The sequence below is a fragment of the Mya arenaria genome, chromosome 7 (genome assembly GCF_026914265.1).
Source record: "Mya arenaria isolate MELC-2E11 chromosome 7, ASM2691426v1".
NCBI classification, from domain to species: domain Eukaryota; kingdom Metazoa; phylum Mollusca; class Bivalvia; order Myida; family Myidae; genus Mya; species Mya arenaria.
The window spans coordinates 37,156,272-37,183,770 of NC_069128.1; the positions used below are offsets into that span (position 1 = coordinate 37,156,272).

The 27,499-nt window shown below is 33.0% G+C and overlaps 1 protein-coding gene across 8 annotated transcripts in view; it reads left to right on the plus strand.

Annotated features, from left to right (window-relative positions):
* Positions 1-27,499, plus strand: part of LOC128240561 (uncharacterized) — a 64,011-nt gene that overhangs the window by 4,473 nt on the left and 32,039 nt on the right. For 3 of the 8 annotated variants that reach the window (XM_052957239.1, XM_052957246.1, XM_052957245.1), the window contains exon 1: positions 26,383-26,749. In XM_052957239.1, the coding sequence (XP_052813199.1) occupies positions 26,624-26,749 (126 nt within the window). In that variant the 5' untranslated portion in view covers positions 26,383-26,623. Of the gene's footprint in view, positions 1-4,932; positions 5,006-7,394; positions 7,476-7,877; positions 7,943-8,680; positions 8,899-12,616; positions 12,684-26,382; positions 26,750-27,499 lie in introns of those variants that run through there. The other 5 variants (XM_052957242.1, XM_052957240.1, XM_052957241.1 and 2 more) reach the window with 4 other exon arrangements.

Genomic DNA, 27,499 nt, shown 5'->3' on the forward strand with positions numbered 1-27,499 from the left:
GGTCGGCCAGGTGAAGATTATCTGCTATTAATGTGACAAAAAAAAGATGACCATATGCGACTGTATTCTAAATTTCACGTAAGCAGCTTTTCCATATAATGTAGAGGCATTTAAACGATCGCACTCATAATTGAGCTAGCTCTTGGAGTGATTATACTACGCTTGCAGTGTGATTTTTGGGACGTGAGTTTAATTCCCACCAGAAGCACATAGGAATATCTGCAGTATTTTACATCCATTTATTCACACCAAGAGGATTTAATTGGAAATGTTGTTGTTTGAAATCATGCGCACCTCTCCAGCAGGTAAGATTGTTGAAGTCACTTGCATTCAAGATGTTCAGAGAATGAAATAAATCTCTGGAACAATTATTCAGTCAAGTCTATGTACATGTGTAAAAGACTGAACAGACATTGCTGTGTGAATCTTGTTGGCCTTGAACCCCATGTCCCCATGGCATGAACCCATAAACCCTCAAATATTGTTGTGGGAATCTTGCTGGCCTTGAACCCCATTGGCATGAACCCATAAAACCTCAAATATTGTTGTGGGAATCTTGCTGGCCTTGAACCCCATGGCATGAACCCATAAAACCTCAAATATTGTTATGGGAATCTTGCTGGCCTTGAACCCCATGGCATGAACCCATAAAACCTCAAATATTGTTATGGGAATCTTGCTGGCCTTGAACCCCATGGCATGAACCCATAAAACCTCAAATATTGTTGTGTGAATCTTGTTGTCCATGAACCCACCTCCACATGGCATGAACCCATAAAACCTCAAATATTGTTATGGGAATCTTGCTGGCCTTGAACCCCTTGGCATGAACCATTAACACCTCAAATATTGTTGTGGGAATCTTACTGGCCTTGAACCCCATGGCATGAACCCATAAAACCTCAAATATTGTTATGGGAATCTTGCTGGCCTTGAACCCCATGGCATGAACCCATAAAACCTCAAATATTGTTGTGGGGATCTTGCTGGCCTTGAACCCCATGGCATGAACCCATAAAACCTCAAATATTGTTATGGGAATCTTGCTGGCCTTGAACCCCATGGCATGAACCCATAAAACCTCAAATATTGTTGTGGGGATCTTGCTGGCCTTGAACCCCATGGCATGAACCCATAAAACCTCAAATATTGTTGTGGGGATCTTGCTGGTCTTGAACCCCATGGCATGAACCCATAAAACCTCAAATATTGTTATGGTAATCTTGCTGGCCTTGAACCCCATGGCATGAACCCATAAACCTCAAATATTGTCGTGGGAATCTTGCTGGCCTTGAAACCCATGGCATGAACCATTAACACCTCAAATATTGTTGTGGGAATCTTGCTGGCCTTGAATCCCATGGCATGAACCCATAAAACCTAAAATATTGTTGTGGGGATCTTGCTGGCCTTGAACCCCATGGCATGAACCCATAAAACCTCAAATATTGTTGTGGGAATCTTGCTGGCCTTGAACCCCATGGCATGAACCCATAAAACCTCAAATATTGTTATGGGAATCTTGCTGGCCTTGAACCCCATGGCATGAACCCATAAAACCTCAAATATTGTTGTGGGGATCTTGCTGGCCTTGAACCCCATGGCATGAACCCATAAAACCTCAAATATTGTTATGGTAATCTTGCTGGCCTTGAACCCCATGGCATGAACCCATAAACCTCAAATATTGTCGTGGGAATCTTGCTGGCCTTGAAACCCATGGCATGAACCATTAACACCTCAAATATTGTTGTGGGAATCTTGCTGGCCTTGAACCCCATGGCATGAACCCATTAAACCTCAAATATTGTTGTGGGGATCTTGCTGGCCTTGAACCCCATGGCATGAACCCATAAAACCTCAAATATTGTTGTGGGAATCTTGCTGGCCTTGAACCCCATGGCATGAACCCATAAAACCTCAAATATAATTGTGGGAATCTTGTTGGCCTTTAACCCCACATCCCTATGAAATGAATCCATACAACCTCAAATATTCTTGTGGGAATCTTTTTGGCCTTGATGATTCCCCATGGCATGAACACATAAACCTTCAAATATTGTTGTGTGGATCTTGTTGGCCTTGAACCCCACCTCCACATGGCATGAACCCATAAAACCTCAAATATTGTTGTGTGAATCTTGTTGGTCTTGAACCCCACCTCCACATGGCATGAACCCATAAACCCTCAAATATTGTTGTGTGAATCTTGTTGGCCTTGAACACCACCTCCCCATGGCATGAACCCATAAAACCTCAAATATTGGTGTGTGAATCTTGTTGGCCTTGAACACCACCTCCCCATGGCATGAACCCATAAAACGTCAAATATTGTTGTGTGAATCTTGTTGGCCTTGAACACCACCTCCCCATGGCATGAACCCATAAACCCTCAAATATTGTTGTGTGAATCTTGTTGGCCTTGAACACCACCTCCCCATGGCATGAACCCATAAAACGTCAAATATTGTTGTGTGAATCTTGTTGGCCTTGAACACCACCTCCCCATGGCATGAACCCATAAAACGTCAAATATTGTTGTGTGAATCTTGTTGGCCTTGAACACCACCTCCCCATGGCATGAACCCATAAAACGTCAAATATTGTTGTGTGAATCTTGTTGGCCTTGAACACCACCTCCCCATGGCATGAACCCATAAAACGTCAAATATTGTTGTGTGAATCTTGTTGGCCTTGAACACCACCTCCCCATGGCATGAACCCATAAACCCTCAAATATTGTTGTGTGAATCTTGTTGGCCTTGAACACCACCTCCCCATGGCATGAACCCATAAAACCTCAAATATTGTTGTGTGAATCTTGTTGGCCTTGAACACCACCTCCCCATGGCATGAACCCATAAAACCTCAAATATTGTTGTGTGAATCTTGTTGGCCTTGAACACCACCTCCCCATGGCATGAACCCATAAAACCTCAAATATAATTGTGGTAATCTTGTTGGTCTTGAACCCCACCTCCACATGGCATGAACCCATAAACCCTCAAATATTGTTGTGTGAATCTTGTTGGCCTTGAACACCACCACCCCATGGCATGAACCCATAAAACCTCAAATATTGTTGTGTGAATCTTGTTGGCCTTGAACACCACCTCCCCATGGCATGAACCCATAAACCCTCAAATATTGTTGTGTGAATCTTGTTGGCCTTGAACACCACCTCCCCATGGCATGAACCCATAAACCCTCAAATATTGTTGTGTGAATCTTGTTGGCCTTGAACACCACCACCCCATGGCATGAACCCATAAACCCTCAAATATTGTTGTGTGAATCTTGTTGGCCTTGAACACCACCACCCCATGGCATGAACCCAGGCAGACACATCATCAATGTTGCTGTGGAACATAGCATACTTTCAACCTGAAGACTGTATAATTGCCCCATTTATGTCAAAGATGGCAGTCTCAATAAGTCTTTATCATCATGAATATCAGGAATTGCCTTAAGTCTGGAAAAAAAATTGATCGGTTTAAATAAAATCTTGAATCAGTTGGAATAGAAAAAAATGCTCAAGGAGTCAGCTTTCCTGTTAATATTGGCATGGCTCTGTGGTGTTGTGCAAAATACAAAAGAAAAAAAAATGTTGAAGATATTTGCATGAAATTTGGTACACTTAAACTATACACAGCAGTTATTTAACTTTGCTGTGCAGACTCATCACTGCTATCACGCATATCATTTGATGATCATATCAAAATCATGTGATGTTTTTCAAAATGTTCTTTTTTCATTCATTTGAATTTTCACAAAAAATAAATACTTGTGCATTTTTAATGAAATATTGCTAACATATTTCGGCCAGAAATGCACTTTGTAAAAAGATGCATGCATTTTATTTATGGGAATTATCAAGGGGGAAAAAAGTATGTTCTACACATAGTGATTTATGGTATATAAAAATGTGTAAAAACTATTTTTATTGGTCACTTTATCCATCAAGTCACCGAAACAAAAATCAAAGAATCTGATTTAAGTTGCTGTTTTTTTGGACTACGGTAAAAATAGATGAAATACCAAACATATTTCTTGATGAAAATAGGAATATCACATGTCTCTGCTATTTGTTTTACTATTTTTTTTCTTTTTTAAGTGTCATTCGCTATTTGATTTTTTATTATTTAAGCATCATTATAAATCTGCGAGCAGTACACCTATCAACACTTAAAATATTTGCCCGTAGTCCACCTAATGCAATAAGGCTATAAACCACTCTAGTTGACGTCACTTCATAAGTATTATTGCGCAATGTTAAAATGAAGTCATAAATCAAAAAAGTTTCGTGTTTAAAATGCATTTTATTATTTAATAACGTGTCGTTTAAGTGATTTAAACTTGTAATGTAAATAATACAAGGGTTATCAGTATTGCATTTTGAACTAAAAGTTGGTACTTCAGGGCTCTCATAGATTTTTTTTCCGATTTTGAATTTAATCAGCTAGCGCCTAATGTTAAATCTGAATTAAAAAATTACTCAAGTCTAATACAACATCCCTGATGAAAACTTACAGAACTATTATAACCTTTTTATATGTAACAGCCCTTTTTCACTCTATAATGCGTCATGTACACTTAATATATAAATTACAAAATTGTTTTTTCTATCTAAAACCATGGTTTTTAATATATGGCTGTGTTCATATTTTAATTTTTTTTCTTGAATAATGTAATTATAATGTTAATGTCAATGTAATACAGCTAATGGTTTAATAAGTAACTTAACATAGCTCTATTTTCATGTCTTTATCAACGATGTTAACGTCATTTGCATTCAAATGTGGTATGCAAATCTCAAATTATCATATTTATCATGGAGTATTACATCAAATTGATATAATATAGCTCTTATCATTGTTTGAACAATTATGCACAAAGGAAAGATACAATTTTATAAGATTGTACATGTTTGAACAAAATGGACAAAGGTCTTATGAGGATGTTATACGTATTTTTCCTTTGATGTCAACATCTACAAAATTGTTAAGTGAGTTAATTGATTGTATGTACATGCGTAGTATTTGACTTATGAATTGTATATTATAATATTTTTGTGATCATGTGCCATTTCATTCCCAGATTTGTCCGTATGTCTGCATGTTATAAAATGTTAAACCTGTCATTAATAATGCTACAACCATTCACTTTCTACCGATATATTAAAGATTATTACATTTTCTCCTTCTTCATAGACTATGATTGCTTCAGCAATTTACTTGATGACAGAGTTATAGCCCTTTTCAACTGAGAATTTGCCAGAAATATGGAGTCCAGACAGTATCTCATGAAATGCCTGACGGGTTTTGATAATGATTGATACACATATTACACACCATAAAATACAAGTCAAAGTTGACCTTGGTTACAAACCTTGCTTTTTTACAAAGTTATGTCCCCTTTTCATCTGAGAATTTGCATAAAAACGTATAATAACTTTTGATTCATATGATTTTTAGACCACTGGTTTAACACTATAAGATACAGTTCATGAATGTCTTTGGTTAGAATCCATCAATATATGGGAGAGTAATGGCCTCTTAAATAAATACATCTCAATTTCAATCTAATGAATCATGAAGGCAGTTGGGCTGGTTAAAGTGTGTGTGGTGTCCTGTGGACGCCACACACTTTAACCAGCCCAACTGCATTCATACCCCGATAATGTCATCAATTGCGCAATTCATTACTTTGGACTCCCCATATTTTAACCAGCCCAACTGTGTTCATACCCTGATAATGACAACAATCCTGCAATTCATTCCTTAAAGAAATTCTTAACTATCCTGCGTCCAGATGGCATGTAGGGGTATTCATCAATTCTGTGACAGCTCTTGTTTAACTTTAAGTTCTAGAGTTTTTGACCATTTTAACTTTAAATTCTAGAGTTTTTGACCATTTAAAACTGATTACAGAGTTTTGGGCCTTTATACCCATTTAACCTATCATTATATTCACATAAAACTGAGAAAAGTGCATTTTAAATACTTTTGACAAAAAGAAACATTTACCTGTCCTTACTATGCAATAACAATTAGTAAGGAATTTACAGCAACACCTAGGGGCAGTGAAATTTACACTGTCGTTTTGACAACTTATCTTGAGATGACATGCAAAGTGAATTAAATGGATTGTCATTTTGACATAGTAGTGTTAAGTGTGTTATTTCTAGAAATTATGGATGGGAATTTTTTACAAAACTTGTTGATATATATTTTTTAATTAGGCTTGTTTATAATGGATTGCCATTTTGACATTTATTGTCAGCAAGTGTTTATTCAATAGCGTGTTGAAATAGTGGATAGTGTTCAAGAGTTACTCTAGGCTCTCGACATTTTGGAGGATTTTTAATGAATTACATGTATTTTTCTGTTGCAATTTTGTGTTATTAAATGGACATTGGACAAGTTTATTGAATCATAATAGTGGATTTATGTCCTTACTATTGTGTATGTAAGTAATATTTTGTATTTTTCGTTGGTCTTATAGCTTTTGGATATATGTTTATAAATATTTCTGTATTATCGTTCCAATCTTGATTAACAATGTAGCCCATGCTTTTATTGATATTGTAGACAAAAAATCGAAGGCTTGAGGTCAGATACAACTGAATAAATTTCCTTGATGTTATAGTCAATTGACAAATTTACACACGAAATAACAATGATTTCTTAGTGTTTCACAAATCCGAACACCACTAAAAAAGAAAAAAAATAGTTTGTGTAGTAATCATTTAATAAGGTTAAACTACTTCAATGGAGACATTAGCTTCAACACTAAGATCCAGTTTTAACACACGTCTTGGGGGTCATATGTTCGTTATTTTAATATACATTTGTATGAACTGAACTTAGCCAGTCTTACAGTTCTAAAAAAAACAACCATGGAATAAAACCTACATTTGAAGCCAATAAAATTGCAGAAAGGCAATTTCATTTACAAGGCTTAATCATTAAAGTGACACTCTCATTCAAAATCAATACATACATATATATGTACAATGTATAACAAACATCAATTTTGACTGATAAACCTTTAACTACTAACCAAATAATGCATTTATGGAAAATATTTTTTACTGATAATAAGATCGTTTCCGTGTTGCTTTAATAGCAAAAAGCGCAAAAACAATGAATGATTGGTGAATGCTAAAAGATTTACTGTGGTCTACTGTAGTCTAAAAAGGTATAAATACTGTGTTTTATGCTCATTTCTTTCAAATTAAACTCGGTATCCTTCATAAGAACCATTGTTTTCGACATTTATTCAACTTTTTCGGAATATAATTATTATACAATATTATTAATTGTGGTAAATCTTATCTTGGAGTAAGAGTGCATCTATAAGAATTTCAACTCTCGATGGTGTTTAAAAGCCTGCCCACTGCCATTCATCCACTACACAATCCCTATGTCAGATTTTGAGTTGACAATGTTGGAGGTGATGAGGATGTATTCAAAGTTAGTATGCTCATTCCACCCATTCTTAATCATAAAGATTTTAATTCATGTCGTCTTACTATAACGTTGAGGATGGAAACAAATAACTTGTTGCCCACTGCGATATCATGCTGATTTAAAATTGTTGAAGTAATGACTTAAATTCTTTTTTACCAATCCACTCTACAATATTTCAATTAGAACGTACACTCTTCTCAGAATAATTAGATCACAATTTTATAATAAAAGTACCATGTTGTCTTTCAGCGAACATGCACGATATTAGAATAGATGATTATGAAATGATTGATTTGCAATAACAAAAATCAATGTAATGAACAACACTGAATAATTAATTTCTATCACGGAGCGTGTGACACAATACTGGTATGAGAGATAAGGACCTGATTTTTTTCATTTCAGACAGTCGTTGAGATGGTGTGATGATTGTGATGGATGGAGGGCTATTCTTGGAATTTTAATCGATGGTAAGATTGGATTGGAGATTACGCTTGAGGAAATAAGTTTGTTTGAGATTGTCTGGTTTAGTATTGACAAACATGTACATAGTTGCAGTTCATGTATTACAATTAAATAAACCTATTTAAAGGGAGCATCGACCATCAGCTTCCCCAAGAAGAAAATAATTGAAGTTTTGAACCATGGACTATAACTTAATTATATTTTTGTCTTTGAAACTCAGTATGGTACATAATTAAGTATGACTTATTAATTGATTCGGTCACATACACTAACAACCAAAATACAGTGCAAAAATATTTGGCATTCATAGGCTTGTTTTAAGCAGCATTGCACTTAAAATAGATATTGTAATCAGGTATTCCATTTTGTATAGCAATGCTTTTACCATCTCCCTATTGAATTAGCTTTTGCAATGGTGTGTCAATGTTCTAGGGTCATGGGTTTGATCCCTCGCTGGATTGACACATTCATAATAAATTTGTGCATCCAAACTCGTTTAGTTCTGAATTTAGGGTCAATGATATACTTGATATTTCTTTTACCTTATATGTATGCATTCTAAAGACTCTTGCTATATTTTCCAATTATTCTTCAAAATATTCAACGGATTTGTACCTGATGAATTGCCTCTAGGGTAGTGAGGATGTATATGTACATGTATGGTGTCTAATTTGTATTCATGTTTCGTTTCATACAAAAAGCAAAACATCTTAAGTGATATCTTATCTAATTATCACTTGCAGAGAACAACCATTTTCATCCATCATTTGACTGCTAGGTGGATCACATCTGTGGCTAACACAAATCCATGTGATACAGATTTACGGGTGATGAGGACCTAAAACAGACCATACGCAGCAGGTCTTACACAGATCTTTAGGATCTTACATAAGGATCATGACAACTTGTAAATGGATGTAACCATGGCGTCCCTTGTCAACCGATTTAGAACACACTCACAGTAAGTCGTGTAAAAATGTTTGTGGTTTTTAGATTTTTTGTACATGAATTTTAGATATTCATTGTTTGTGAATCTTGAAAATATCTGGCGACATCCCCCGCTCAAACCCTGAAATTGTTCAAGAGAAGTTTTTTTATATTAATACCAGCAGAAAAATATGAATTACACTAGTATGCACAATTCACAACAGTAAGTTCCCTTTCTTTCCCCCAAAATCTTGGCATGGGTTGATAAAAGGTTGTCATGTTTGTAAAAAGGTAGGGAACCAATCAGATGCATATTTAATACTGTTATACTTAGTTAATGCGAGTTTCATACATTAAAAAGATGTACCTGCATAATACAAGTTCAGGTATTCTTCAGGGTCTTGTGGTTTAGTTTACACTTATTTATTGACAATGATTGAGAGAAAAGTTATAACAAGTTTATATTTATCATTCTCATTGGCATGATGTTACGCAAGAATGTGGTCTCATGTTGCACTGGTCCAGTTTGGTAACCTCAAAGCAATCTCTCATGCATCTAGGCTGGGAATCAAAACTGGGATGCCTTATGTGGAGAAGTGAGTGTGCTTACTAGAGAAACAGTACTTTGGTTTCAGCCTCAATTCTCGCGCAATATCATGAAGTAAATGTTAAATTGGAAAAAATAAACCATTCTTCTTAAAAAATCTAAAAATAGTTTTGACAGATTTTATGTCGTTAAAGTTTATTAAAATCTTAGAAAATATAAAAACTTTTTCACCACAAGTTTATTATCTGATAACTTTGCCAAAATGATATGAATTTAAATTTATTGTCTAAATATTATCATATTAAATTCATTATGTAAATATTATCATGTTAAATTCGTTATCTAAATATTATCATGAATTTAATGACAGAGTAACTTTATGAGGATATAACCTTTTCGAAGATTAAGTAATTTGTATGATCTATTTTCATACTTAATTAATGTGTTAGATTTTAATCTAAACATTTAACAAGTTGTTATGTTTAATACCTTTTAAACGTGATCATATTTGCATTTTATTTTGCACTTAAAGCTTTTAAGTTGTGTGAAAATTGTTAAATATTGTTATAATAAATGGATCGGAAAAGGAAATTTTAAAAAAAAGTGTCCATTTTATAACCCCAGTTAGATTAGCTAATAATCATACTCAGGAATGGGCTACCGTTTTCTTATCTAAATACAATACTCCAATATTACTTAAGTACTTCAAATGATTTTTGTAAGAGATAATTGTATTTGAAAATTGCTGTTAGTTATGTGTATGACATAACAATAAAATATGGTGGGTTACTTCTGTCACTTCATCGTCGAAAATGAGAAAGAAAATCACATGAGTGCCCTCAAATGCGGCAATAGGTGGGGTGAGAATGTGAAAAAATGTGATGCATTATATCTCCTCAATTTGGTATATTTTTGCCTTCCAGTTGGCATGAAAAAACAGCGATCTAATTTGTCTTCATACCCTTTTGTGATTGCCTACTAGAAGGTGAAAATGTGAAAAAACTTCAATTGGTGGGGCGAAAATGCACTACATTATGATATTAATTTGTTCACCCTGCCATTAGCCGCATTGCGCCCTGCCACTTGCCACATTTTTGCCTTCAACTTAAAGGCGTGGTTTTAAATCCATCAAACAAAACATGTTGCATAAGACGTAGTAATGTAATTATGTTTCAAAGCATATAATATGAATTAATTTACTTGCAATTTTAACTTTTGAAAGCAGACAAATCTATTATATTACAATTATAATGATTAAAATATTTAACAATCATAACAATTCATAAACATTCAATTCTATTATAATCATGATCGAAAAATTTAAAATTTATTGCATTCCATAAACTTTTTTTAATGATCAATTTTACATCTAGTGTGGAAGTGCAGTGTACCATTTTCACTCTGAATGCAAGTCATTTAGTTAAAAGCAACACAAAAAAGTAAATCATTTAATGGCAAAAATATAGTGCCTTTAAGATCAAACTGTGAGATTACTTTTGTCAAATGTTCAATTTTGTGTCACTTTTAAACCTATTAATGACTTGCAATACAAAGAGCAAGATCAGATTTTGAGGTAACGTTTTTTTTGTATTGTGAAAATTGCAAAGTTCAAGTACTCTAACCTCTGAAACATAAATTTTCAGCACTTTTCAGTGAACATTCAAAAACAGCTTTCTTTTAAAAGGTAATTAAAAGTGGTCGGTGAATATGCAATTATGTGAATTTGGCGATTTTGGAACGGTCATGGGTGGCATTCTATATTCCTTTCTTTTTATTTGTAAATGAAAACACTTCAACGAATTTGAGCTTTGTAAATAGAAGATTTAGATTTGTTGAGCCTTTTTTTACTGTCGCCTTCAAGCAACACTCCGTAAGCAAACAAAGGTTTTTAGTTTCAGTGAAATATGAACAGTTATTGACAAACCTTGATTTTTCATGACTAATACCACATTTTCTGCCTTTAAATCTTGGGCATTAAACATAGGGAACAGTTTTTTTGTAACATGCACGAAAAACAATATCTGATAAAAATTATTGCTGAAATAAGCTTTGAAAGTAGTTTCAAATCGTTCGTATAATTCCGCGTGCTCATTTCAATTTTTACTCCAGTGAACGTATTGTCCTTCGTGGTCTTTCGACACCGCTCGAATTGTTAGATCTCGTGTCAAATTGCAAAAGACAATTAAGAGCCAAAATAATGCCATTTATTTTTTATTGTTGAACCAGATTTAATTTAAAGAACTGTGAATCATTTTCACTAATTCATTTATGTTAGAAGCACAGGCATTGTATTTAAAAAAAAAATGTTTTTAAAAGAAATCACAGTTTTTGGTTAATCATTTTAAAAGTGATAGCGTTGCATCTAAAATTTAAAAACCCTGTGGTCATGAAGTGAAGACATCAAACCAGGGAATAATTTTGGAAAAGTTACAATTAGATGAAGTTAAAGATTTTTTTGGAATTAGATGCCATTATTTGGATTTACTGTATCAAATGGATTAGCACCACCAGAGGTGTTTCTAAGGGACACAAATCATGAGCTACTACAGGTAATTGCTAATGTCAGAAACTCAGTTACTGCCCTTGGTAGAATGACGCGTTCAGAGAAATGTATACCTCGACCAGGACATCAGATATTTGATATTCAGGCCTTTTTCTGGTCATTTTAGAATGCTGTTGGACTTAGTTTGTGTGAATTAATCTTAAAGATCATTTTTGATCAAGATTATGTCATGTATGTAATGGGAATATGAAGTTAGCATGTTAAAACTGTAAATTCCAACATATTTTAAAAGTTTTTCCACTGAGAATAGTTTAGACACTTAAAAATGTCTAACTTGAAGGGTATGTAGAAAAGAACTCCTGGCCCCAATTTCTGGAAACTTCTTAAGTCCCTTATAACAGGATTAAGCTAAGCTCACAATTTTGGGGTTCCAATAAATTGCATAATATTAACTTATTTAAGAGTTTTTACTCTTTAAATAGAACTTATCATTATGATTATCACAATAAACCATTTTTCATTTATCAAAATTCAATTTAAGTATTATTTTGGCTAATTGAAATAAGCTACTTAAGCCTGTAAAGCTTAAGAATTTTCGAGAAATTGGGGTCTGACTTTGGTCTAAACAAAAAGGTATATTTTTACACATAAACTCGCTATTATTTCATATCAATCAAAATTAATATCTTTTTGATTTTCAAGGTCTGGTCACTCGAAGAGCAGAGCTGGGAAGGCACTTCCTGTTTACGATGGTCGAAAATGGCCGGTGGTGAGTTGTTTCCCTTTTTTTACCATAGACAAAACATTTGGGATTAAACACAAAAAGCTACTGTAACATAAATTCAAATATTTTTGAAGAGTTTTAAATAAATACGTACATTTTACACACAAATTGTATTATATATCACTTATTCGTTGAATTTTGGAGAATGGAACCTTAAGATAGACAAAAGAACATACCAGTTTTTTTGGTATCAGTTTAAACAAACTCCCGTGAAGATGAGTGTAGAGAAGATTTAATATTTAAATAAAGAAAATCATGGACAGTACCACAAATCTTTTGAGAGTGATCTTAAAATATTGTTACCCACGATTGTGATACACAAAAATTACTTTTTAGGGTCAAGGTATGACTTTATCTGTTTAAAAACAAGGAGGGGCCATGGGAAAATAAATAGAAGATAAAAATATTCTCTGGCCTTATAATTGATCAGTTTATAGATAACATTGTTTTTACTTTGTGAGAAATATTCACAAAACTGTTACGTTTTAGTCAGTGAGAAATATTCACAAAACTGTTACCCACGATTTTGAACATGTATCAATGTCAAGTTTGATTTCGAGCATCAAAATCTTATCATCATGATACTCAAAAATGGTGTTTGGGCTTTCGCAGGCCAAAACATTGCCCTTATGGACCAAATCCAAGGACAGCAAATAGCTAAACTACCAATAAAAACTTCTTTGTCCCACCACAGGGCACACATTTTTCTTATCTGTTCAATTAAACGGATGAAAACATATGTCATGATAGAATTTGGGCAAAAAATTAATCAGATAATATCTGTATATCTCTTCAACCGTTTATGATTTATAAACGTATCTTGATTTTCATGCGATTGTTTTTGTTTAAAATTGTTACTTCGCTGATCGATTGGATTCTTTTGAAATTGATTTGCATGTCTGTTTAAATATTGTTGACACTAGAAGATCATAAATGCTGATATTGAACTGTTATTTTGTTCAAACTTTGGTACTGAGAAAATTGTTTTTGTATTTTGTTCAATCTTTTTAGAATTATATGTCATTAATATTGAGGCATATAATAATTGATATTCATGTACTTTTTCCCCTGGTTCAAAGAGTATACATCATTTGAAATAATCATAGAATATTATAAAATGAATAGTATCCATTTTGAGAAATAGTATACTTGCAAATGCATATCACGAAATGCATTCTGTATGTACCTAAATTTGATTGAACTGTGATTTGTTTTACAATTAATTATTGAACTAGCATATTGTAGCTAAATTGTAAAGCCAGATAAACCTTTAGGCTGATGTAAACTTATAAATTCCATATAAAGTGCTTTCGTCCATTTCCTGAGAAAAAAACATTACTAGTGCGATACTGGACTTAATTAAGATTTTTTTTTATTCTTTTACCAAAATTTAAAAATAAACTCTACTGCTTATAATACTGGTAATCAATGTTATATCAATTTTAGTAAATATAAAAACAATATCATTAAGTTTCTGCTTATTTTCGCCAAGAACGCTTTATAACTTTTACCACTTCAAAACTGGTTCTCATTATATTTTAAAACAATTATTAAAATTACTAAACCTTATTTATGTATTTTATTGAAAAAACTTCTATTTCTTTCCTGTCTTTTCCTCAGAGATGGAAAATGTAAATATGGACTTGTATTTACATATACAAAATAATGATTCATAAAAGTCCTGATTTTAGAATATAATTACCGGTAGTTTGTATGCACTAATTCATCCCTACAGCTATATCAGTAACTATTATCGTGTTTCAAAAACTGACTATTTTGTCAGTTTTTCCATTCATAAAAAGTATAGAATTGTCACTCCTTGCTCAAAAAGGAAATATTAAGTTTGGATAATGTCAAAATGTTAGTACACCAAAAAAATAAGCATTCTTGACTGAAAGCATCATTCAATGAGATGAGCAATGAAACAAGAATAACCTTTGTTGACATTTATCTGAGGCCGATGTATCGGTGACAAAATGTATTAGGACAACCATTTTAACCGTCTCACTAACTGTGATGAATGATCGAGGTCGATCAAATGCTTGCGAAATTGCTTCTGCTGATCGTGTGTATAATTGCTTGCTTAATATCAACGAGTGATAGGCTTTATTGATTGTTCGTGTTTTTATTCTCGGATGTTTTTTTTTTATTTCTCGAGGTTATTCAATACCATTTAATGGCAGTGATGGCGCTGATGGGTCGCAGATAACTTTATTAAGTGCTTTTTTAGGTCAAAGTTGGATGTTATTTTAGTGTTGATACTTTTAACGCACATATTTTGGTTCATTGAAGTCGATGTTAACCACTGAATGTAAGTATAGTTAAACTGCTTATACATTACAATTAGGTATGGTCGGGGTATATATAGTATCGGTAAAAGAAACAGCGCATGATAATAAATTTGTCAAAAAAATAATGTCAACTTGTTCGATAAGTACATGTTGTTAATACCTCAATAACTTGAAACAGAAAAATAACTGTTTTACCAAGAGGTACTTCCTCAATGCATGTGACAATTTTCCGAATTAAGTCATCTTTAAAAAGAATGATATGTTTCGTTAATAAAAATATGGTATAAATTTGCGGAAACATTATCTTTACTTTGCCAATATATATTATTCTGGTATTTCTTGTTGGTACAAATCCTTATCTTATGTCTGGTGGGACATAAAGTCATATATTTGATGGTAATTGTATGAATATAGACAGAAAAATGTATGATTCCGGTAAATATTCATTGAAAAACATTGTACAGTTTAAAGGGATAAGAAAATCACATGAATATTTGATGATGGCAATGCAATAAGAATCAATTGGAAATTTACATGTCGCCATTGAACATTGCCTGAAAGTTTGCGTCTGAGCAATTAAATTGAAGTTTTTTTTAAATTTATTTTCCGAATATGGTCAGGGTCGATTGAAACAACAATGTGAAAATTCATTGATGTTTCTAATGGTATCATGAAGTACACATACTTGATAACGCTACCTTTAATTTGTTCTCTCAAATTGTTCCATTTTTGTATTGGTATAGTTACATAATCAGGCCTTGAGAAAATATATTTCCTATATGCTCTGGCCAAGTTGGATACAAATGGGTCAAGTTGTCCTTTTCTTTGTACTGTTGCGTCAAACCACTTAGCGCATACTCTCAAAAGTTAACACTTATCTGAATTACGAAAGGACACTTCTAATAGAAATAAACACTTTCTCTGACTCGCTAGTAATGAAATATTGTGCTAACTACAATTGACTTTCTGGTCTATATTAATCAGGAATATTTGATTTCGATGTTGACCAACTTCAGTATGACTTTGGTCAGCTAGTTTCACAAACTTGCAATGTATACATTCTGAAAATGGATTCAAATATTTACATATGAATTAAACTTGTATGAAGTATTAATTCACCCATTTAATTCTAAAATTTCACAGCTGTAAGTTAAGTCCCCAGTTCAGTGATTTGGTGAAATATGCAAATATACCACAAAGGAAGATTGAATGAACTACTTCTCATATTTAATGGAACCGGAAATGTATAACTTTGATTTTAAGTAATTTTGTGTTTTTTTTAGTGAAAAAAGGATTTATATGTGGAATTGCTACAGGTATTTTTTTTTCAAATATTTAAAAAGAGTGTAATTTCATAATAAAAGGGTGACTTAAATTTGTGTTGGGTATGTTTACAGAATGTACATTTTTTTTTTAAAAATGACCAAATTTGATGTTCTATTTTATGACCAAAATGTTATTAAAATATCAGAATATTTTTTTAAACCAAACTGGTGAACTATAGGAGGGCAAGAGGGGTTAATTAAAGGAACAAGACACCAGATGGTCCCAAAATTGGCAAATACATTATTTGCTCAAAATAAGCATAGAATGGTCAATGCGAGCAAGTATGAGGCCAATATATTCGTACATCAGTTTGCATGTTTAAACGAATAAACACGGCAATTATGTCACTGTCTCAGCTCAGAGCTTCCCTGTTTTCCTGTTTAAGGTTTTAGGAACTGCCTGTCATTTTCAGTAGAGTTGAACACTTAAAAAGTTTCCATCATTAATTTCCACTGATGGTCATCTGTCAGGCTTTATGTCTACTTTGCTTCCAAACAGTATTCATCTTCTTTGCAATGTCCACCATGCAGTGTGTAAACATAATATAGCCCGGAACTGGGATTTCCCATGCCGGTACAAATAAAAGGTGAATTTCGAGGTATTTAAATTCATGCAACAGTCCAATGACCCCATTGTTTCCGAAGTAATGTGTGTGTATATTGTGGTATAATTTTGTTTGTACCAGTGGATTAGCCTGGGAAAACCAGAATATCCATATTTCCGGAGTTAAACTAAAAGTGTCACTTGATGAGTACAGATTCATAATACAGGACCTCTCCTGGACCAAAGGAGTTCCGTCATTCTTGTTGGAGACGTGATATATAAATTTACATGGATACCAACCTACATACATTCAACTTTATAACCTTATATTCAATAGAAATGTCTAGCTTTCTGTCCATAACTTTAATGTTTTACCTGAACACTCTTAAGCAGCGTTAGGTTTACACTAAGATATATAATTGAAAGGGGGGTCTAGATGAAAAGGATGGGTGTATCTGATGTTTACATCTACTGTTGTTTATTAGTTGTACAAAGGTGTATGGAATGTTGACAACATCGTTATTAAATTATCGTTGTTTGAAACTGCTCTTTGATTTGTGTGTCTCTCATTTGTACCTTCCTTTTGAATTAAAAAGTACAAGGGATAAAAAATGTAATGTTCATGCTACGTTAGTTGATGAAACAATTTGTCAAGAAATGTGTATACTTTCATTGTCCATACTATATGGCTCGGAAATGCTTTGAAATATTGACATGAAACTTACCATCATATCCCATTAATTACTGTTGCTAAAACATTAGATACACTGTAAGTTATGGCTTTGATCAACTGAAAAAACTGTCACTAACCTGAAATTCTCAAGTATTAAATTTTTCTTGACTATGTAATGTACACTATTTAAATCATGTGAATGGAAGTCAATTTTTGTTCTTTCATAGTTTTGGTATTTTTTACTAATTTCTTTTTTGTTTACTCTCTTAATACTGTCATTAAATATGCACCAATAAAACAGTTGAGTGCACCTTAATTTTATTAAGTAATTGTTCAAGAACATTTCTGGCTCCTAAACATGACCTTTGCTCATTTTTTTTTAACAAAAATCTTAATCAAAATAATCAATGATAGAATATGACTTTAACAGAGTAAAACAAAAAGTGTTTTGATCCTTGCTTGGCTGTAAAGTGTTTAAATGACTTGAGTAATTTATTATATAGTAATTAGTATTATCAAGAATTTGGGATGAGTAGGTCTAGCCTGTGAAAAATTTCGTGTCAGCAAATTTAATCTTTTCATTAAACAGCAATGAGTAACACGTTTGTTAACTAACATTGACATATTGGAATCAAATGTCAAGTAGAATTTAATTGAACTGTTTTATATTAGTTTCATCTTGTCATTTGAGTCATTCGATACCAGGACTTATCTATTCTATGGCTCTTCTATCTCACATTTTATTTAAGGCCAAAAAATGAATCAGGTGTTCCATTTTGTATGAATAGTGAAAATGCACTGTTCTAAAATGAATAATTTGGTATTTTTCATGCCACTTTTATAACACTTTGTATATCAAATGTATTATTAACTTATAGAATATATGTAAATTTTTAACAAAAAGTATAGGACTGTTGTTACTTGTCACAGCTGCAGCAGCCAAAGCTTTGCAAAATATTTGGTCATACTTCAATCTGTACAACTTAAAATATTGGCATGAAACTTAGTATACTGTCATACTACCAGTGCTATTATGTGGTAGCAAGGCCTAACTCTCTGGCTTGAAAATTTGTGAAGTTGTGTCCCTTGATTGACCGAGAAAATCAGATTAGGGTACCGGTATCATCTGTCACCCCCCCCCCCCCACCAATATTTTGCAAATTAGAGATAATGACGTTATTATTAATAGACTTCACCAGAATGCATAATTTAAGAGCAATACTTCAACATCCCTGACACCCATTGCCCACACCCCACCACATTTTAAACCATATAGTTTTAGTTTCTAGGGAGCGTCCATGGTTGTGCCCCAAAGTTACACTCCAAAAATTACTCTAACACCAAATCCTTCAGTCCAAACCCAGTGAATTTCAACTACAAATGACCAAAATAAGACTTTAATTTGAATACAGCCTTAAAAGACGCTGCAAAATCTCTCTCTCTATATATATATAGTGAAAATACCAAGTTTGTGTTTTGGCCTTTTTGTGATAGATTTGGAATAGGTGAAACATTTCAAATGGTATTTTAAAGACCTTCATTACCATTTCAAAAGAAAGCCATTTCATGGGAAAGGGAACAAAGTATCGTAGCAATTTACTTTCTCATTTGATATGTTTTATTGGTGATTTTTCCTGTTTTATTGTCGGAATAACAAGTGAACATAAGTTTAATTATTTATGAACATAGAAATCGTAAATATTTTGTTGTATAAAATTCTTTTATTGCAATTATTAGTTTGTTTTGTATATAATGAAAAAATATTCAATAAAATGGATACAGTTCATAGCATTCGGGACCAAATATTTTTTCATCGGAAGGTTATTTTGTGGTATTATAATCTCATGTGGTTGGCATTATCTTCAGCTCTATGTCATTATATATGGTGCAGCATAAATTCTTAAATGTCTTTCAATTATTATCTTCCTTAAGTGTTTAAACCCCCACCACTCAGCAATAAACTTCAACCTTGGGGGTCTTTTGAATAAAGGAATTTAGTTGTAACTTCAATTATCATAAATCTGTATAAACTTCACAAATGGCATTACATTGATTGTATTAGGCCTAAAAAAAAAATATGTCTGTTTCCTGTAACCCGACCGACCGTATTTTTTTACCGCCGACCGCAATTTTTTTATGCCCCAAAATTCGAAAAGTCAGATTTTTAGCGATCTCTGGCCTATGATGACAACGATAATTTAAATATTTTGGTAGTGCCCGAATCGTTGCATAGTTACAAACGTTTCCGGTTTGGCAAGTTGAAACAATGGCAAAAACCTTAATGGCTGTGACATTAAACTGCAGGGCTTTCAATTGACCCGAGCTCCCGGGTTTTGACGCACAGGAATCGTAAATGACCCGAAATCAACGCATCATCAATTTGTAATATGCATCAGTTTTGACACGGGATATTTCGGTGTGAGAGTCGGTATCATCTGAAAGGAGCCTCAATGCATGATCTGAATGTTTGTTTAACCCGCAAGAGCGATTTACACCCGAAGTGACAAGTGATAATCGATCTGGAATCTGATCGGTAACCTTGTCAATTAGCAGCACTCAAACTCAATGACGTAATATTAACTCCGCCCATTATGCAAATAAACGGATACCTTCCGCTTTTTCGCTAAGTGCAATGGTTTTGAAAAACAACAATGCTAGGATATATTTTGTTTATTTATTTTAAGTTTTTTTTATTATATCTCCAGTTAATTAAAAAATATTCTTATAAGTTTTTAATGAGTTAACAGAAAAATAAACATTTTTCATACCACATGGTCTAAAAAGCACGGAAAACAGGTGCACGCTAACTTCCTGTCAATTTTAATGAAAGTGAAAAGAGAACTACGTAGATCGTTGTCAGTGTTATAGTTTAGTTCTATCACGGACCTGGTTTATAGGTCCGTGGTTCTATAACAAAACTGTTATGGTTTTGCCATTTATGAAAAATACGATGTTGCAATACTGGCAATAGGAACGTTAAATGTTTTTGTTTACCTCCGGAAAAAAGATAAACCTGAAAGTGAAAGTTAAATTAAGAAAGATGTCGTTGCAACTAAACAATCGCTGGTGCATATTGGAATTTGACAAGGATGCACTGGATTACATAACGAAGATGCATTAACTAAATAATATGTTCGTCAGAGTCAGAACATATTTTACCAAGTTTTGACTCTGGGAATGTTTTAACCCCCGTAGTCCAGTCAAGTCCAGAAAAGGAAAAAACAACAAGGTATTCTATTGAAAGTTACATTGATTATCGTGCTTGAGATTTTTACAGAATGAACAGTGGATCTAATACAGCAGATCTTTTTAAAACACTGAAAATTGTTAAAAAAAATAAGTTGTGGAAACTAAGGTACTGTACGTGTACTAGTTTTGCTGTTTTACTGTTTAAAAAAGAAAATGGTAGTACTTTTTATTAGTCAGTCTAAGCTTTTTTGATACTGATTCTAGTCTATTTAAACATATTCCAGTCCAATCTGTTATTTTACACTGTTCGCTGTCGAGTCAGCAGGTAAGGTTTAAGTGTCCAAGCAGTGAACAGCGTAGACCATGGGTCTACACTGGTCCCAAAGATCTGTACAATTCTGACAGCCTCTAAGAGTTAAATAGCCTCTAAGAGTTAAATGGTTTAGTCATTGATTCTAGTCATTTATCAATCGAAGTATTGATTTATATAAAATTATTTTTTGTGGAGATTCTTGCCTGTTCTTGTTGTAACAGCATTTTATTTTATAATAGTTGTCATGAAAATTTAATTGTAATACAACTTGATATTATTACACAGTCTATCTTAAAATAGGCTGTGCAATAATATCATATTTTATCATTAGAAAATGTATGCATTTTGAAAGTTTTGTTTAAAACATTTGCAAAAAATAAATTGTCTAAATGTTCTTTGATTCACTCTTTCACTGGGTTATATTTGCAAAGTCTAAAGATGAACTGCTTCCCTGGTGAACATACTGACAATGCTCAAAATTGCACATAATGTTGCCACCGCTGGGAGTCGAACCCATGGCTTGCCCTTCAACAGGATGCATTCTACAACTGAAATACATATACCATGGCTAAAAATATCTGATAAACAATGCTGTTTCTTTGTCAAGCTTCACCTATAATATAGATGTGAAAAAATCACTTAGTCTTGATTTATTACAATGATGATGTATTTTATGTTTTGATGGCTGTCAAGCTAGCAGTTTTAGCTTATAAGTGGCAGAAAGATTGAATCTATATATCACACCGAATTCTTATTAAAATAATTCACCTGAAATAAACTTGAATATTGGATCATTCTGACATTAAAAAAAAATAAAAAAAAATAAAATAAAATCCCTACCTACCGACCCATCTTTTTTTCAGCATGTTACAGGAAACAGACATATTTTTTTTTTAGGCCTTAACTTCCTGAACTACCACAGTCGGTTACTTTATTCCCCTTACGCATGCAATCTTGTCTCTTGACAAAGCCTCTTTTCTCCTAATGGCTCTAAAGATCGTCCCAACCCTCCTCTTAAGTTATCTGTTGCCTCTCAATGTCTCCTTAATTGTCTCCCTTGGTGCTGTTTAAATGAAAATTGTAGCCGATTTAGTCGTTATTAGATTAAAGTTAATTTTAGTCATAATTTTGAAATTATCTACGAGTCAACGTTTCATGATTTTTGTTACATCAGCCCAGCCTGCACTCAAGTAACATGTTGCCTCTCTACGTCTCCTCAATTGTCTCCCTTGGTGCCACAGTTTCACTGAAGATCTTCAGTCAATTTTTGTCGTAATTTGAAATTAGCTTAGTGTCATAGTTTCATGATTTTTACAACATGATCATCCCAGACCTCCACTTAAGTAATATGTTGCCGTTTGACGTCTCCTTCATTGTCTCCCCTGGGTGCTGTTCAACATAGATTGCAGTCAATTTTAGTCAAATTTTAAAATTATCTCAGTGTCATAGTTTCATGATTTTTGTTACATGATCAGCCCAGCCTTCCCATTAAGTAATCTGTTGCCTCGCTTTGTTTCCTGAATTGTCTTCCCTGTATATTTACACAGTCACCATTGTTTATCTCCTCATGTTAGTATCTAATCCCCCACCCTCTGAACACTGACCTCCAAATAACATTACATGTAATGGAGGTTAAGCTGACAACAGCTTCTTTCTTTTCCCTCTGGCATGGTATTGTCTGGTAAAAGACTGTCCTCAAGATTTTGACAATAGCTATAACCACTTGGGTGCACAGTTGGGTCTACTCAGTGAACTTCTCCAGATACATTCAAGTTCATATCATGAATGTAATTGCAACAAATTAATCATTTTTTTCTGTCATTCAATACATTGGGCCAATTTTGAAATAAGAAGTATTTTAAATTGAAATATAAATAATATTTTCGTAACAATACTTACTTTGAAAACACATTTTTTAAATTTTTATTTAGATTCATTGATAGATAATGGTTGTCCATTGTGACTCGATGATTGATTAAAAAGTTTGTCAGATTACCATATACAAGATGAAACCCCACCTTTCTGGTAGCAGTTTTCAAGATTTGTTTATGGAGTATGATTAAAGAAACTCAATAAAATTTTGTACTCTCTGTTCATTTGTGCAATGTTTCATTGAAAGATGTTATGAAGTTTTGCCAGGTCATAGAATGCCCTATTCAAAGGCTTATCAGCATTTTTACTCAAGCTTCAAGTTGATGTTTTATGCATTATGAATTTGCATAAGAAATTTAATTCGAAATTGATGTTATGTTTTGCAATGGATTAAAAGAGGTTAAGTATTGAAAATGGATTCTTAAGTGTATGTCAATATTTATCTTACAGAACACCAGATGAGATAAATTATTCTCACAGATTTTTTTTATTATAAATGTTGTACAGTCTAAGCATATTTTGCAATGTTTTCTAATGTGAAAAGGAAGTTGTTTTATTGTATGTTATAGTGATATAAAGAAAATTGTTTTCATTTTGTTAATTATGAGAATATTTGTATCCTTGTTTTTATGGGGTGGTGCTATTAAAATATTGCATATTTAAGATGCACTCTTACTCCCAAGTAAGATGTTCCACAAATAGTACAATTGTTTTAATTTACCAAAAAGGATGAATAAATATCGAAAATAATGGTTGTTATGAATTATACCGTGTTTAATTTGAAAGCAAGGTGCAGATAACATGGTATTTCTACCTTATGAGATGATATTTGATCATTGTAAATCTTTTAGGACCCACCAGTCATTTAATATTTGATCGATTTCAGCTATTAAATACACAGTTACAATCTTGATATGCGTAATTAATATTTTCCATAAATGCATTATTTAGTAAGGAGTTAAACGTTGATCAATCAAACTCTATATTTGTTTAACATGTGTATCATGCTGAATATTTAAATTTGAGTATCACATTAAAAACATTATAGTTTATGAGTCATGGCAATTTTGACCAGGGTACCGTAATTTTCCCCTCTTTGTTTAGGATGGTGCACATTTCGTGTTAAAAGTTCATTAAACTTCGGCTGATAAAATACACTTAACTTAACGGATCAAAGGTTGTGCAAACATGTTTTCTCACATTACAAACTCAGGATTATTTTAGGATCATGCATTATTTTTATAGTTCGTAAATTTGGGAGGGCGTGGTGTCAGTATAATACATTGCATGTTACCAGTTAATTAACGGACCATGCGTTTAGTAATTTTATATGGCATATAAAGTTTCTTATACCTTTAATAATGATTGCCAAAAAAACCATTGAAGGAATATGTTTCTTTATTTCGTGGCTTAAACATCTGTGGTTTATAGGGCAATCAATACAATTAACACTATTTACCACACAAAAGATCTTGTTAACATTTTGGCTTAAACATTCAATTTCAGAATGTTATATTTCTTTCCTCTATAAATACTATTTTCCCAAGGGATGTAGATTTTATGTATTAAAAGGCTGCAACTTTATTTTTCAATTTGAACAAAATTTGCCTTCCTCCTGTCATCAGCTGTCTTTCATTTAAATTGGGCTGTTGGGCTGATCCATTGGCAGTTTGTTAATGAAATTATTATTGGTGTCATCTTTTGAAAAAAAAGAATTAAATTTGGCATCATATACCAATTTAAATTTGTTTTACATAGTATCTTTGAAATTTCAAAATTCCATATAAAGTTCAAGGGGGACAATTCACAAAACCCCAACACTTTATTGAGAGTAGCCGTCTCTTGAATTAGCTCTTATCAGTTTCCTCCTAATTGGAGTCATTAGAAGAATTGTAGAGGCCTATTAACAAAGTAGATAAGCATGTTTTTACTGTCCTACCCAGAGATAGGACCAATGTTCTAAGGTACTGTAAGTCCAGGTGATTTGTGCCTAAGAATTCCATTTTTTTCACAAGCAACTTGAGCAGTTTTGGGAGCAAACTTAACTGACAGGCGCATAGCTAGGGCCAATTTGGGGTAACACAGTTCAATTGACTGACAGCATATTAAAGCATATAAACCCTACCCACCTTTGGTTTTTATTTCAATTTAGGGTTTTTGGTATGACAAAAACATCCAACAGAATTTCATTACGCAACTGCGTATTTGAGTCCAATCAGCTACGCACCTAACTATTGAGTTAACTTGATTGACCTAAATGTTTTTTGTTAGCTGATACATTGCAAACTGTCAAAATCTTCACATGAATATATTGGTACATATGTTGACAATATGAAAATAGTCATATGCAATAAACAATGCACATTCATGAATGTGTAACCCATTTTATGGTGTAAGCCCTACTGAGTTCGGTCCCCCACCTTGCAAACCATCTACTCTTGAATGTTGTACCCTCCTCATGAATACTGAATATTCCTTTAAAACCCTTTGAAGACTGCAAACCAAAAGGGGGTGGTCTAAGTGTTCCATTAAACACTAGGTCTGATATATTCGTTGAGATGTGCCCCTTCATTTATCAAGTAAATACATACAAAGAAGTATGCGCGTCAGCTTGCTAAAGATAAACATTCAGTTTTATCTCTTTTGAGTGCATTGTTTGCCTTTTTTGTTAAAATTTAATATCGAACTGCTGAAATATGTGATTGTCTTTTGTTTACAAAGGTATTCATCGGAAGACAGGTATATGAGATAATCTGAGAGCATTATCAAGTATTGGTCGACAGCTTGAGGGCTCAATAAACCAAAGGACAGGCACAATTTGGAGTGGATTTAATTTCCGTTGAAATGTTGTAAATTATTAATCTATTTAGAAAATGTTACAGACTGAAATTATAGTAATGTTTAACTTTTTAGTATGTTTGTTTTTTTAATGAAAAAAATTCGAGGAATTGTCATCATAGCCTTGGGATCATTAAATGGAGTCTTGGGTGTTTTAACTGAAGTTGTACGAAACTCTAATGTTGGATATAACATTAAATCCGCAGATGACATTTTTACATGAACCTGATAGTACATGTGATTGCAGTAACGATGACCACATGTTCACCAACATAGATTACTCTGGATTGAATAATGTTGAGTTATGCCCCTTGTTCAGATGGAGAAAAGAGATAATCGTTGACTCTGCAGTGCTCTTTTACAACAGGAATTGAAAAACGATAATTACTAAATTAATAATTCAATATCAACAGCAGCGCGGCATAGAATTATTTGAGCTCAAAATTACGGCACTTTACAGTAGATGATTGTATTCCAGCAGACCCATAATAGATTGGATAAAAGTAGCATTAACAAGACCGTATCCAGTGTCTTCAGTAAATTAATTATTAAGCCATTATCAGTGTTGTAATATTAATCCAGAGCCTTAATGAGCATTCATGCCCATGCATTGAATGGTGTAGACTATTAATGCACAACGTTTTGAATAATGAATACTTGGATATTTATGCTCTGTGAAAAAATATGTGATTTCAAGGTTAAAATGAACCCAGAAAAATCATGAATGCTTAACAGTTTTTCAGGTTTTTTTTTTGATATTATGACAAATGATGTATCTATTCTTTCAGATGTGGTACTAAAATTTGGATTTAATTATATATTATTTTTTTGTGGAAGATTTTAAGTGCGTAAATTTGTTTAAGATGAAATTATTAAGGACATGGTTTGGATAACTCTGTGTTCGCGATCTAGGGAAAACGTGTTTGATTCTGAAGCTGCAGCAAAGCAAACATGTTTTAAAAAAGAAATAAAAACTGAAGACCCGAAAGCATTCGAAAATGATCAGGTAAAATTATACTTTATAATCGTTTTCCAATTTAATTCTTAAGGCCTAAATATGATAAAATTGTTTCTGATTTCACTGCCAAAAAATATATGACAGGTAGGTCAGGATTTTTTTTAAGTTGTGTCTTTATATCATTTCCACATTGAAAACTGTCACGATTTTGGTTGAATGGATTAGCGTGTCTTTCTTTGTGCAAGAAACTGACAAAAATACACATTAATTTTTTTTTCTGCTGTTGATAATAACAATAACATAAGATCAGTGCAAATAAATAGGGTGGTCGGGGAAACCAGAAACGAAGTGCTAAAAAAGCTTGGTAACTTAAGAGAACTTATTATCTGAATCCGGAAACAAAATGTCATAAAAACTGCCGATGTCATAAAAACTGCCTGTAACTTAAGAAAACTTATAATTTTCAGCTGATATTTGGTCTGAAACAGGTCACCTGGTCTAATCTAATTTCTATCCAATCGCCAACATTCCAAATCAATGACACTGTTTACAAGGGTCAGTATCAATGTTTATTTGACCTTTTAAACCGTGATCAGAATTTGATTATTATGGTCATTGATCCTTTAATATGATTTGCGGTAAGGATGGTCAGTTATTTAACTGAGTAATATTCTTGATGGCTGTTTTTGGCTGAGTAACCTGACTTTCTGATATTCGATGATATCTGGGTTTTAGGTTTAGCATTTAACCTTTTTTACCTACTATCAAAATGAAAAAAAATATAGAAAAAAAGCAGCA